Raw genomic sequence first — 14,095 nt, 5'->3', positions numbered from 1 at the left:
TAAAGAATTTCCAAATTTACAGGAAAAGCTCTTTAACTCACCTCAGATCCCTCTCATAGGGCTAAGAAAAATCTTAATGCCATTTTACTATTTAAAATGGTTCAGTTGTTGCTTATCAGGAGTCCCAATTAAAGAAGCTTCTGGGTTACTTTGTCCAGGGTCACACAGCTAACGAGTAGTGGAACTCAGACCGGAACCTACGTTCCCCAGATTCTAGAGGCCCCTGCTCTCAACCATCCAAAGAGAAAGGAGCGGGGGTAGAGTTGCAGGTGGAGGAGCGATTGGCTCTATTAAACGTATTCTGGGATCCAATCCCCGAAAAATGCCTGAACGATAAGGTGATGAAGGAACACTTGGATCATATGCTTCCCTTACTCCCTTTTTCCTTTAAGAAGGTTTACTTATTAGCTTCTCACCATCTGGACTGACTGAAGAAAGTCATAAGAAAATTAGGCGGTCTAGGGCCGTGGTATCCGAGAAGTCGTTAAGAGTCCAAGCAGGGATGGAGCGGGCTGTTCGCCAGACCGCAGGCGACCCGTCTCTGTGTGGGCAAGCGGGCAGGGAGAAGGTACTTCGATGTCTAGCGGATACAGTGTGGAGGTGCAAGCTGGCAAGCGAGCACGTGCGGGGAACGTAGACAGCGCACCCGGAAGAAAGTGTAGAATCAGGGCCGTGAGGACAGTTGCTGAGAGGGCGGAAGAATCACGTTCCGAGGTAGGCTAGAGATAGGGTAAAGGCCAGCTTTGGCTCCTACTCCGGCTCTCGCCTGACCTAGCGCCGCGCGGCTCCTCCCACCCTGCTCCCGCCTCCACGCCGACCGAACCAATGGACGAAGCGGGCGGGTGCGCGAGGCGGAGCGCGTGCCCTTCGCGCAGGTGGGGCCCCGCCCAGCCAGCTCTTTTTGCCGCCCCTGCCGTCGTGCGTGCGGCTCCGCGGAGGGGCCGGGCCTGCGCTCACTCCTCCTTCCTCCCCGCCTCCCGCTGCCGGTAGGACCCATCTGCCGCTGCCTCTGGGACCCGGTGTCATCGCTGGCCCCCACCACGGTGAGCCACCCAGGAAGGCTGGGTTCGCGTTCCCCGCCGCATCTTCTGCGCCCCGGCCTGTTGCTCTGAGACCAGCGTCAGGAAAGGGCCGGGCGGCCGGGTGGAGTGAGGGCAGCAGGCGGCGTGGGGTGTGCGGATGAATGAGGCGCTCTCGGACTAGGCCGCGAGTCCGCAGAGCGGCCCACGCCTCTTGCCGGCACGTTCTGTTGAAAGCTTCTCTGGCCGGCCAGAGGCCCGGTCCCGCGTGGGTAGATGTTGGGTAGGGGCCCGCTTTGGCTGGGTGGCCAGTCATCCCTCGTTAGGAGGCCAGAGGACTGGAGAGGCTCTGCTCTTGCAGCTGTGCTTTGGAGGCCTGGGGTTTAGCCGGGAACAGGTGTGAGTTAAGACCCAGAGAAGGGAGATCCCTGGCCCTCGGCGTCAGGGATCAGAGGCTGAAATAGCACCAGCATGGCCCTAGGAAGTTCAGCTGGATCCAGAAGACAGGTTGGCAGTCCGTCCTCATGAATTCAGTTTGAGAGTAAAGTGGGATTAATTCTGCACAGAGGATCCTGGAGGCAAATGCCCACGGACTGAGAAAGTTTCGACTTGTAAATAAAAAAAGGTTAATGGACTCATTTACGACTAGAAATAAGTGTAGATTCCGGAGGTTGCTTGTGAATACTGATGATGAGTCGTATACCTGCAGTACCAAACTTGGGAGAGACTTGGTTGGAAAGACCTTAATATCGGCGTGGTTCATTCATGTGAAAAAGGGTGCTTGTGGGAGAAGTGAGAAAGCAAGTTCCAAAAAAGAGGGATGGTTTGGGGTTGGTGACTTGATTGCTGGTGGTTCTAGAATAGATTTTCTTTGACTCATCTGGGCTCCTGCTTCCTAAGGTTTTCATTCGTTTAACCTTATATCATATTAAGAAATAAAGTGGTTTGTGAACAGTCTGGATGGAAGGTTGGCAGTTAGTTTTTAAGTTTATCTTTGACTTATGATGCCAAATATTTTTAGATCAGGCTTTCCAGGACTTTTCAGGAGTGACTGCTTTGACAACTGTCAGAATAGGATCTGTTTGTAGAACTTAAAACATTTTTGTTGTTGTTGAAAAATAAAGTGGATTTAGCTGTCAGTTTTTGATTGGTATATACATACAGTACGCTTTATTCTTAATCTCTTATTCAGTAATATATTTTGTATGATGAAATGTATTCTTGTTGATGGGGATAGTAAAAGGTTTTGTTTATATATGTTTGTTTTGACATTTCAGATGCCCCCCAAAAAGGGAGGTGATGGAATTAAACCACCCCCAATCATTGGAAGATTTGGAACCTCCTTGAAAATTGGTATTGTTGGATTACCAAATGTTGGGTAGGTGAATGTTGGGCTTTCCTCATTTTTGTCTTGCAAATATTTTGGCTCCTGTTGTAGAAATGGGTACTCATGAGGTAATTAAAATTTAAATTGAAAGAGTCTAGGAAGCTGGAATATTAATATGTTGCAAAACAAGATTTTGTTTACTTTGATTTTTATATTTGGCTTCCTATATGGATACTATATTGAGACTTGAGTTACTTATATTCTTTGCTTTGCTTAAACTCAGAGGAAGAAGCAACAGAGTTAAAACATCAAGTTGAACCAGAGCAGCTGTTTGCTTGAAACACTGTTGGGAGGCACAGTATTGAATTTAAGTGGAAATGGACTAGTTTAAATTTGATTTTGTAGCTGACTGGTTATGTAGGCTCCCTACCTGGGCTGGCTACCAGAGGCCATGTAGTAGGATACTTTAGGAAATAGTTTCAAAAGCCCCATTATAAATTTGATTATATTTTTGGGAGATCAGGGATTGGGTGGTTAAATCTTTACTGGAGAAGGAGGTGACAGTGGAAGTTGCTAGATAAAGGATATCTGTTATAAAATGATTGAGTCTGAAAGATGTGATAGCACAAATTTGAATTTCATAATGTTTAAAATTAAAGTGAATTATTTGCAAATAAGGCAGTGTTAGGAAATATATGGGGGGCTTATCATATAAATTTATATACTTGCAACTTGAATGTTCAGGTTACTTTTTTTACTATTTGCCCTTCTATTTTAATACCTTTTATTAACTTTAAAATATAATGTGGCTGAGTGATTAGGGTGTGTTCATGGGTAATAGATCCAATATGGATTTATTAAGGTGACTGAAAGTATTTTGACCTTTGTTTTAGGCTTTTAGATTGGTGGCAAGTAGGACAGCCATGTTCTTTCATGTGGAAAGAGCCCCTTGGAACCCATTGTAGAGATTGCTTAGTGAATGGAACATGATATGACCACATAAGGCAGTTCTTAAATTTTTGTAATGTGAAACAAACAAGTGTGGCTGTCGTAATTTCTATCCTGAAGCTGGAAATGTTTGCATTTTGAAGGGGTTCCTTGCTGTGATATAGGCTGCTTGCAAAGTAAAATGAAATAGTGTGAAAATAACAGTATAAGCAAAACAAATAATTAAGCAGAGTACAGTAGGGTGCTGTCAATAAACTTGAAAGCTATATAGTGGTCATTATGTATGTTGTGAGTTCTATTGCCACCTGTAAGCAAGACATAGTTTTTAGATATTAACATACTTCCCTTTTGTAGAACCACTGCAGTCAATGTAGCTTGACTTTAAATGGGACTACTTTAAAATGGGCCATCCAAAGAAGTATATATGGTTTTTAGTCATAAAGCATAGAAAAGTCAATGTATATGAAAATAACCTAATTCATTATCCAGTATAAATGTGCTGTTGATGCATTTGAATTAAATACCCCTCCGCCCCATTTATTAAGGTATACTTAACAAAAAGTAGAATTAATTCATTTTAATAATGTACAGTTTGATGAATTTTGGCAATTGTGTTTGGTTGTGAACATACCCAGTATATGAAGATTTGATTTCTAGATTTGTTCTGCTTTTTCTTACCTGAGCGACCCTTTATAAATTGCCTCTTTTTTGGCCAGTGTATTATTGTAGGTGGGAGCCTTGGAGGCTACTTTTTAAAATAACTACTTTAAAAAAAAAACAATTCATTTTTTTAGAGCAGTTTTAGCTTCACAGCAGAATTGTGAAGGGATGGTGCAGAGATTTCCCATACACTGCCTGCCCTTACACATGCATAGCCTTCCCCATTATGTATATGTAAACATCCCCTGGCAAAACAAAATGGCACATTTGTTACAATTGATGAAACTACATTAACACATCATAATCACCCAAAAGTCCATTGTTTATCTTAGGGTACACTTTTGGTGTACCTTCTATGGGTTTGGACAAATGTATAACGGCACATGTACCCACCATTATAGTATGACACGGAGTAGTTTCACTGCCCTAAAAATCCTCTGTGCTCTTTCACCACTTTGCCCCAACCATTGATCTTTTTATTGCTTCCATCAGTTTACCTTTTCCAGAATGTCATGTAGTTGGAATCTTACAGTATGTAGTGTTTCAAGATTGACTTCTTTCACTTTGTAATGTGCGTTTAAGTTTCCTGCATGTCTTTTCATAGCTTAAATAGTTCATTTCTTTTTAGTGCTGAATAATATTCCACTGTCTGGATGTACTGTAGTGTATCCATTCACTGACTGTAGGACTTCTTGGTTGCTTTCAAGTTTGGGCAATTATGAATAGAACTGCTATAAACATCCTTGTACAGGTTTTCATGTGGACATGTTTTCAACTTGTTTGAGTAAATACCAAGGAGCCCAATTGCTGGATTGTATGGTAAGACTATGTTTAGTTTTGTAAGAAACTTAAGTGTCTGCACCGTTCGTTTTGCATTCCCACCCACAGTGAATGAGAGTTCGTGGCGTTCCACATCCTTGTCAGCTTTTAGTGTCGTCAGTGTTCTGGATTTTGGCCATACTAATAGCTGTGTAGTAGTGCCTCACTGTTGTTTTAATGTGCATTTTCCTGATGATACATGATGGGAAGCATTTTTTATATGCTTATTTGCCATTTGTATGAATATATCTTTGGTGAGTTATCTACTAAGGTATTTGGCCCATTTTTTGGATTGTGTTGTTTGTCTTGTTGTTTTTTAAGAGTCCTTTGTATATTTTGGATAGCAATTCTTTATCTGGTGTATCTTTGCAAATATTTTCTCCTAGTCTGTGGCTTGTTTTCTCAGTCTCATGATCTAGTCTTTCACAGAGCAGAAGTTTTTAATTTTAATGAGGTCTGGTTTGTCTATTAGTTCTTTCATGGATCATGCTTTTGGTGTTGTATCTAAAAAGTCGTTGCTATACCATATATCATCAAGATATTTCTCCTAGCTCTTAGGAGTTGTAATTTTTATTGTTGTTGATTTGAGAGAGACATAGAAAGAGGAACATTGATTTGTTGTTCCACTTACTGATAGGAGTCATTGGTTGAGTCTAGTGTGCGCCCTGACTGGGGATCGAATGTGCAACCTTGGTGTATCTGGATGCTCTAACCAACTCAAGTACCTGGCCAGGAGTTGTATAGTTTTTGGATTTTATGTTTAGGTCTGTGATCCATTGTGAGTTACTTTTTGTGAAGGGTGAAAAAGGTCTGTATCTAGATTTTTTTTTTTTGCATGTGGATGTCCAGTTGTTCCAGCACCATTTGTTTAAAAGACTATCTTTGTTTCATTGTATTGCATTTGCTCAAGAAACTAGATTTTGATATTCCAGACTTATTTACTGTGTCATTGGACAGCTCTTCTTGTTGCTACCGTTGCATGAGATGGGATTAGGTTCAATTGAGAATGTTAGAAAACCCCAAATAACCTTGGTTTAAACGGAAGTTTCTTTTTTATGTAAAAGTGAATTTTGCAGAGATTGGTATATTGACTTTACTTTTTGAAGTCCTCAGGAACCCCAGCTGCTTTCAGTTTACACCTTAGCGATTCCAAAAATGTGGCCTTCATATTCATGCTTCAAGGTGTTATAAATTCCAGACAATTGGTAATTCGAAGTTGTCAAAGAGCGGTAGTAAGTAAGGACTTGGCCTGCAGTCTCTTAGGTGTTTTTTGCTCTGTAAGCTGAGTGCTCACCATCTCTTTGCTAACTTATGTTAACATCTCTTTGTCTAGATTTAGTCACAGAATTTATTTGCAAGGAAGGCTAAGAAAAGTCTTTATTTTGTTGACTATATGTTAAGAATTCTGGAAAGAAGGAGAGAATGAATATTAGGGGACAACTGTATACTCTGAACACTCAGGTACTGTACCAGGGGAGTACTTGTCTTGGTTAATTGATATTTCTGGGAATATGCTTTGGTTGTTCCTAAAACTTGTCTTTTCCCAATTTGCCACAGACCAACCACAGATTTTTAAAAACATGATATTTATTTATTTATAATTGTGGCCACAGATTCTTTAAAAGCTATTTATTGTTTAGGGAAAACATTGTAGGAAATGCTTTTAAAAAAAATCACAAGGTAATTATGTTCAGTGTTTCAGTTTTCTGTTGTGTAGCAGACCACTCCAGAAGTTCATGGTTTAAACAATAACAATTTATTATTTCATGATTCTTTCTCCCTTGGGATGTCGCATGTGGCTGCATTCAGCTGATGGCTAGTCAGTACTAGAAGGTCCAAGATGGTCACACCCATAGGCCTGAGGTCTTATCCCCGTTAGCTGGAAGTCTGGGGCATTTCTGTCCTTTACCTGGCCTCTTTCTCTCCGAGTGGTTTCTAGCCCAACCTGTTTATAGCTTAGTGGCTAGCTCCCAAGAGAGTAAAGTGTGGCAGTGGCACAACGCACTTCTACTTAATTCATTTGGTTAGAACAAGTTGTGATACCAGCCCAGAGACAAGGGGGGAGGAAGGAAAAATAAACACTATTTCTTTATGGGAGGAATGGGAAAAATGTGTGGCTGTCTTTAATCTACTGCAGTCTACTAATTTCCTAATATGGTTTGTATGAGGCTCATGTGTGCCCTGGAGAAGTCTTCCTGGCTGATTCTTAGCTTTTTGTTCTTACTGTAGAGACTCCATTCCTGATTGCTTAAAGAAACTCCTTGGAGGAGCATTATTCTCTAGGCTGCAAATACTGCTGATGACAGCATTTTCACCCTGAAATACTGATTAAGTTGAGAGTAGGAGATTCCCATGTCTGTTGAATGGACAGATTAGCAAGCTTTTAAAAACAACTTGAGTATAAGCACTATGTGCTCAATAAGTAACTGGCATATATTTATTTTTCATGCTGGCCAGATTTTTAAAAAATATTTGATTATAAAAATTTCACAAACAGACATGCCACTGAATTTTTATATGTAATAATGTTTATTATATGTACATTATATACAAGGAACAATAAACAATTATGTCTGTTCTACCCCTGGGATAAATTATACTTTTGTAGTTATAAATTTTTAACAATAATATCTTTCACTTAGAATTAATAATTTGTTTTTTGTAAAGAGTGCTTGCATGAACTAGTTTGAAATTGATGTAGAAGTGAGGTACAGGGTGGTACAAATTGTGTATTTTAACCTTATTTTTTTAGGTCATTTAAGGCCTTTTAAAAATGCTTTTGATAGAACTATTGCAAAAGGCAATAGTTATTTGAATGCCAAAGCTGATACTCATTTTTGTCCTTACTTACTTTACCTCTCTGCTCTGTTTGACACTATCAGTAACTCCACACCTGTCTTACTCTTCCTTCAGTCTTTTATGTTTGCTATACTTCCTGTGTTTGTTCCCTAATAATAGGTTTCTGTTATTGGCTTTCTTCTCTTTTATATTTTCTCCCTAGGTGGTCTCGTCCTCTCTTGATTTTAATTGTCTATTGACTTCTATTTTCTTAATATATACATTCTGCTTAGGTTGCATCTGAGTTCCAGATTTATGTATCTTCTGCCCTGAATATCTCCATTCAACATGTCTAAGGCTGAGCTCATTGCCTCTTGTATTTCTTATATGGGTAATAATACTACTTTCCATCCAGATACTTGAGAGATTTATCTTTGTATCCTTTCCCAAACTGTATTTTTCAGTAGGGCACCAAATCTCTTTTCTTGTTTTTAATCCTCACCCAAAGATATGTTTATAGGTTTTCTTTAGAGAGTAAGGGATGAGCGGAGAGACAGAGAAAAAGAAGAAAAAAGGAAAGGAAGGGAAGAAAAGGGAAGAGAAGGGGCGGGGAGGGGAGGGAAGAAAGGAAAGGAACATTTATGTGAGAGAGAAACAGCAGTTGGTGGCCTCCCATTACATGCCCAGCAGGTGTCGAACCCACAACTTTTCCGTATACTGGATGACACTTAAAGTAACTGAACCACCTGGCCAGGGCACCTATCCGGTTTTTCACATCTTCATTTATTTCTTATTGGAAGTATTGCAAAGGCTTTTAAAAAATTTTTTTAAATTGCTCCAGTCAACCAAAAGGAATCTTTATTGAGGTTCCAGGGCCGAGGCAAGAGGTAATGCTGCTGGCTGAGGAGGTGGTGGAGGGGCCTTATTTTTGATCTCCTTCTTGGAGCACAGGTTGTTGGTGTGGCCTAACCAATTGACAGCGCAGGGTGCAGGCGGGTGTAACACTTGCAGCAGATCTTGTCGCAGTTGTTCTTCTGGGAGAGCTGGAGGAGGGAGGGCTTGAAGATGCCTTCCTGCAGACACAACACCAAGTACAGGGTGGACTCTGGTCAGGCGGGATGCACTCCTTGTCTTGCATTTTAGCTTTGACATTCTTAGTGGGAGGGGAATTAAGCTCCACATCCTGAAGAAAGGAGTATCAGAGAATTTGTAGACATTTGTTAGAATCACCATAGTAAATTTATTAATATTATGGGGAAAAGATATTTTGAGGCTATTCAAATGTCTTGCTTCTCTTTAAAGTTTCCCCTACTAAATTTTATCATTCCTCAGCAGGGTTTGCCTGCAGCAATTATTAGTGGTGTTTTAATGGTGATTTTCTACTTCCCTTATTTATTTTTACACTTACTAATTTGTAATTCTTCTATAAGGAAGATATGTCTTTTCTCCCACTTTTTTTTTATTTATTCAATCATTTATATAGTTCTATTTGGACTCACTGAATTCTGTTTTATTCTTTAGGTTATAACCCAACATTATCAGTACTATTGATTTTGTTGCTCCAATTCTTCTGGCTTTGGCCATTGGGAGCTCGCCTCTTATGTCCTTTTGACATACCCTAATCATTTTTTCCTTTTTGTAAAAAGTAGATACTCTCTGACACAATAAGATGTTTCAAACTAACATTGTATTTTTCCTGTCCCAGCCTTTACTCCAGGGAGCCCAGGTTTCTTTTACTGGAGAATGATGTTTAGAAACTAAGATCCGGGCTCTAGGTATGATATGTGTCGCTGATGTGCTACTGCTTTTAGGCCCTCTCACTTGTCAGGACATATATGCGGTTATACTAATCCATGTGTACACATGTTGGTATTTATTTCTGCCATCTGTATTTATTTCTGTAGCAGACCGATACTTAAAAAAAAAAGTTTAATTATGTCTAAATTCAAAACGTTTTGAAAGAACATTCTACTGTATTCCATGTTCTGGAAAAAAATTGTGTTGTATAAATGGTTAATTCAGAGTGCTGTGGATTTGTAGTGGTATCCTGAATTCCCAGTACATTTTGTTATTTTGCATAAGGTTTTAAATAAAACACCTACCTGTTCAGTCAGATTTACTTATTACAATAAAGTATATAATTTCAAAAAAAGTAGGTTCTAAATGGTGGGGTCATACATTAAGTCTAACCACTCTTTTTAATGCTATCATTGCTGAAATAATACTTACGTAAACCCATTCTTGCAAAAGAGATTGATATAATTTTGAACTTTCCTACTTTCAAGCTTTAATAATAACCTTAAGGGATGTGTGTGTGTGTAAAATCTTCACTTCACAAAAGCTTTATGGGCTTTTAACACTTAAGGCTTAAGCCAAAACTTTCAAAATCTTTGCTTTTGCAAGGCTTTTCTTTAATAGATTTGAATAGATCAAAATGTCTTAACTTGCCACTAAGCCTATAGTAAAAATTCTTAGAAAAACTTTTTTCTTTATTTCTTTTTACTTTTTTGTACTTACAAAGCTATTGGAAGATACAGATGACTTTATGAAATTTAAAATCCATGTCTAAGATAAGATGATCTGTGAAAATGGAGATTTGCCTTCCAACTCTAGTTTGTGTGTAAGGATTTTTTTGGCCAAAGAGATAATGGGACTTTCTTTTACTGTATTTTTACCATATGATATGTTTGAAGGGATAAACATTTTTCTTTTAGAAAATGTATTTTTGTCCACATAGATGATAAAAAATGCTATACTTAATAGTAGCCATAAATTTGAAAATAACTCCATAAACTCCTTGCGGTCTTTTTAAATTGCAGTTACTATGACTGTGGTAATAGCAATGAGCAGTTTTTATCTTTAAACTACAATATACAAAAATACAACTACAGTTCTTTTGTCCCCTCCCTCCAAAAAGACGAAAGTGTTCTATAAGTGTTTGGATTAACTAATATATTTAAATTTTGTTTTAAGTACTTTTAATTGTAACATTATTTTGTTATGTTTCCATTGCAGGTATACGATATTTTAGTTACATTTTAGATAAGTAAGGACACATACACTGTTCAGGCAACTTAAGTATCACTTTTTTATTTGTTTTTGTGGGAAGGGGAATAAGGTATAAAGAGTGGGCCAGTTTATGTCACCATTTACTTCAGCACACTTTTGTAGTTTTCCCTCCTGGGAAGAATATCCTGAGGGTTCTCTTTGTGTTCTTTAGGTCCTTCCTCTTAAGTTTCCTCCAAATCCTTTGCTTGGTTCTCTGTCCTCCAGCATCAGCTTTCCATTAGTATAAAGCTTAGATACTGGGCCTCTTTCTTCTGCCCAAAGTGGGCAGAGTTTCCAGGGTAAAAGTGGCTGTGGAGGTCAGGTCACTTCTTTGAGGCTGGTTATTATCCCCCCCTCCCCAATATTTCCAGTTTCCTAGCACCTTCAGATGCTTTCTTAATTCTGCATGTATATGACTTTTCTAGTTCTGGCTTTTTTACATCTCCTGTTAGCTTTTGCGTCTCACCCAGAAGCAGAATTTCCTCCCTCCTCCAGTTGTTGAAGAAATCTGGGTGTTTGTCTATAGAATTTTCCAAAGTCTGAATTTTGTTGATTGCGTATTTGTGGTATCATTTAATATGTTCTTGTGTCCTCTGTATTTCCTATAAAGTGGTAGTAATATCATATTAATATCAACTTTTGATCAGTTAATTTTCATGTAGAGGGTACGTGAAAGATGCTGTATAGGCTTGTATTGTTAGGTACTATTTTTCTCCCTTTTGCAGTGTTAACTATCCTTAGTGATCATTTCCCAATTTCATTAATTCCTTATGGGTTGCAAAATGGTAGTAGTCTAAGTTTTTTATCCTTTTTCATTTATTGACTGGAATATGTCTGTAAAATAATATTACCTATCAATTCTTTGATACTCTAAAAGTATAGTTTGTATAGGAAAGATACAATGAGTGCTTTACTTAGTCTTCAAAAGAATATCACCTAGCATCCTTAAAAGGTGACCACAGAGGGTTGGGTTTGTTTTGTTTTGTCGAGGATTATTAACAACTCATGGATATAGAGTTACAGTTAACCCTTGAACAACTACGGTCTGGTGGGGAGTGGGCATGATTAGAGATACCACCCTGGCACAGCAGAAAATCTGCCTCTAAATTGGACCTCTGCATATGCAGATACTACCTAATTTTGGGTTGAAAATTAATTTTTTAGAATTTGCTGTAGCTGTTCTTATTGATGCGCAGTCTGATCCATTTTGGCCAGTAAGCCTATTTATGTTGGCTCCAGAGTGCTTTTGATAGGACTCTATAGCCTTTAATAGCTTCCTTGTTTTCCCTTGAGAAAAATCATTTGAGATATTTCTGGTCCCAGACCTGGAATTAGCCATTTCTCCAAGAAGTCCTGGTTATTTTTAATGGACATAGTATTTACAGATCATAGTCTGAATGTGGTGTTCTCCTTTAAAAAATTTTCTGCCCTATTATATGTGTTAATTTTTAAAACATTTTTTTATAAGAGATTATTTAAGCCAAACTGACAATATATGCCAGGGGGCAGGATCTCAAATACACCCCATATAAGAGTATGTGTTAACTTTTAAAATTGTGCTAAGCTTCAGTGTCTTTCTGGAAGTAGATGAACTATAACTTTATAAATGTGCAGATTATTTTACATTAAGTACTGTGACATTTATATTAACAGGATTGAAATTAAAATCTAGTTTTATAGAAACTAATGATTTCTTCTTGTCATTCCTAGAGTTCTGGATTGTTACCAGGCTCTTAGAGTTTGCGAATATAGATTTTATGACAGTCATTATTATTCAGTGGGCAGAGAAGGAAAACTCTGACTCCAAAAAACCTCCGCTGCCTTGCGGCATACCTCTTCAGGGGAAAGGCTAAGGGAGTAAACCCTGACAGAAAATCCGGAGCCGGAGTCCCTAAGGCGGTTTGACGTTGTAGTCAACACCGGCAACTCCTGCGGCGCACCTGAAGCCAAGCTGTATTGACTCCGTCTTTCCCTTGGACCCTTCAGCTGTGAAGAGAGGGGGGGTCTGCTGCATGGGCAACAGCAGACCCTCCATATCACCCTGCCCAGGCTCTGTAGCTTCAGCTTCACTGGAGAGGACACTCCAGCGTCATCACAAGATGTCGATTCAACACAGGAGGAGACAGATACCGTGTCACTCCCGAGTCGGACTGCACAGCCATTCTCAGCGGTGCAGATAGACTCTTAAGAAGCTACACCATCGTCTCTCGAGACGGACGGCTGCCGATATATTATTCAGTGGGCTGTTAGCTGAGTCTGAATCTAGCCCAGTGGTTCTAAAACCTGACTTTACATCTGCATCACCTGAGATCTTTTTACAATATTGGGGCCTACACCAGGTCTTGAAAGAGGCCTGGTAATGTATGCCTGCCTTTACATTCTCAGCTGATTCTATTATAGGCAGGCATTTGAAAGCTATTGGTTTGACCAGTGGTGCTCTAAGCAACCAGTAATTATTTCAGTGGCTATTTTTTTGAAAAGCACATTTCTACTTTTTTTAATGTTTAGTCTGAATGTGACATAAGAGCACTATTTAAAGACCTATAAGCAGGTACAAGTGTTAAGTGTTTTGTTTCCAAAACATACTTCTCATCAGTAGTACAGTAGTCCCTCTCTATATAGTGGTTCACTTATTGTGGCCTCACTGTATCGCTGGATTTAAAAAAAGATATTTAATTATTTATCGCAGATTTTTTGCTATGTCGCGGGATTTTGCGGTACTGTATATGTATGTTGTTAAAGTTACGTAGGTTTAAGAGTGTAGAATATGTTTAAGAACATAAGTGTTTATAAAAGTGTGGAAAAGGTTAATAAGGGAGTGGGAAAGGTCAGTAAGAGACTGGGAACGGTTTATAAGAATGTGGAAGGGTTTATAAAGCCTTAAAATATATATAAATACTAAAATAAATGTAAGGTTCCTACTTCGTGGATTTTCACCTATCACGGGGGCAGGGGTGTGTGTGTGGTGGTAATCTAGAACGTAATACCCGCGATAAGTGAGGGAATACTGTATTTAGATAAGCCTTGATTTGTTGCCTTTTGTTCATTACTCTCTTACAAGGTTCTCAGATTTAAAAAAGGACTGGTTCTTCGGTTTAAAAGATCAATAAGATGAGCTAACTGTGTAAATTTCTTCTGATGAATGTAGGCTTAGATCTCATCTTAATAGACATTTTTATCTTAAAAATGTTTGGAAAAGAGAATAATCATCATCTATAATCCCACTAGCCTGACACAGCCGTCACACTTGAATATTCTTTTGTTATCAAATTTGGTCTATATGCAGACATTTTTACATAATCATGTCTAGCTAGAGTTAGCAAGGACCAGTCTCACAATTCTCTCATATAGTCCTTAACTTCTTTTTCAATTCCTCCAGTTTAAAAAAATTATATAATAGTAACTTTTATTTTAAATTCTCATATGTATTACAGTTCTATTTCTGGAGTAAGGAAAAGTCAGATCAACAAACCTTTAAATTTCATTTTGTTTTGGG

General features: G+C 38.7%; 1 protein-coding gene across 1 annotated transcript in view; it reads left to right on the top strand.

Annotated features, from left to right (window-relative positions):
- Positions 1–936: 936 nt before the first annotated feature.
- Positions 937–14,095, top strand: part of OLA1 (Obg like ATPase 1) — a 185,824-nt gene continuing 172,665 nt past the window's right edge. The window contains exons 1-2 of the mRNA XM_090267937.1: positions 937–1,043; positions 2,297–2,397. Coding sequence (XP_090124063.1) covers positions 2,297–2,397 — 101 coding nt within the window. The 5' untranslated portion in view covers positions 937–1,043. The remainder of the gene's footprint in view (positions 1,044–2,296; positions 2,398–14,095) is intronic.

Source organism: Furipterus horrens, unplaced genomic scaffold (assembly GCF_987537825.1).
Source record: "Furipterus horrens unplaced genomic scaffold, mFurHor1.1.pri manual_scaffold_1, whole genome shotgun sequence".
Lineage (NCBI taxonomy): Eukaryota > Metazoa > Chordata > Mammalia > Chiroptera > Furipteridae > Furipterus > Furipterus horrens.
The sequence above is the reverse complement of the archived record's forward strand: the minus strand, read 5'-3'. Positions and strand labels throughout refer to the sequence as shown.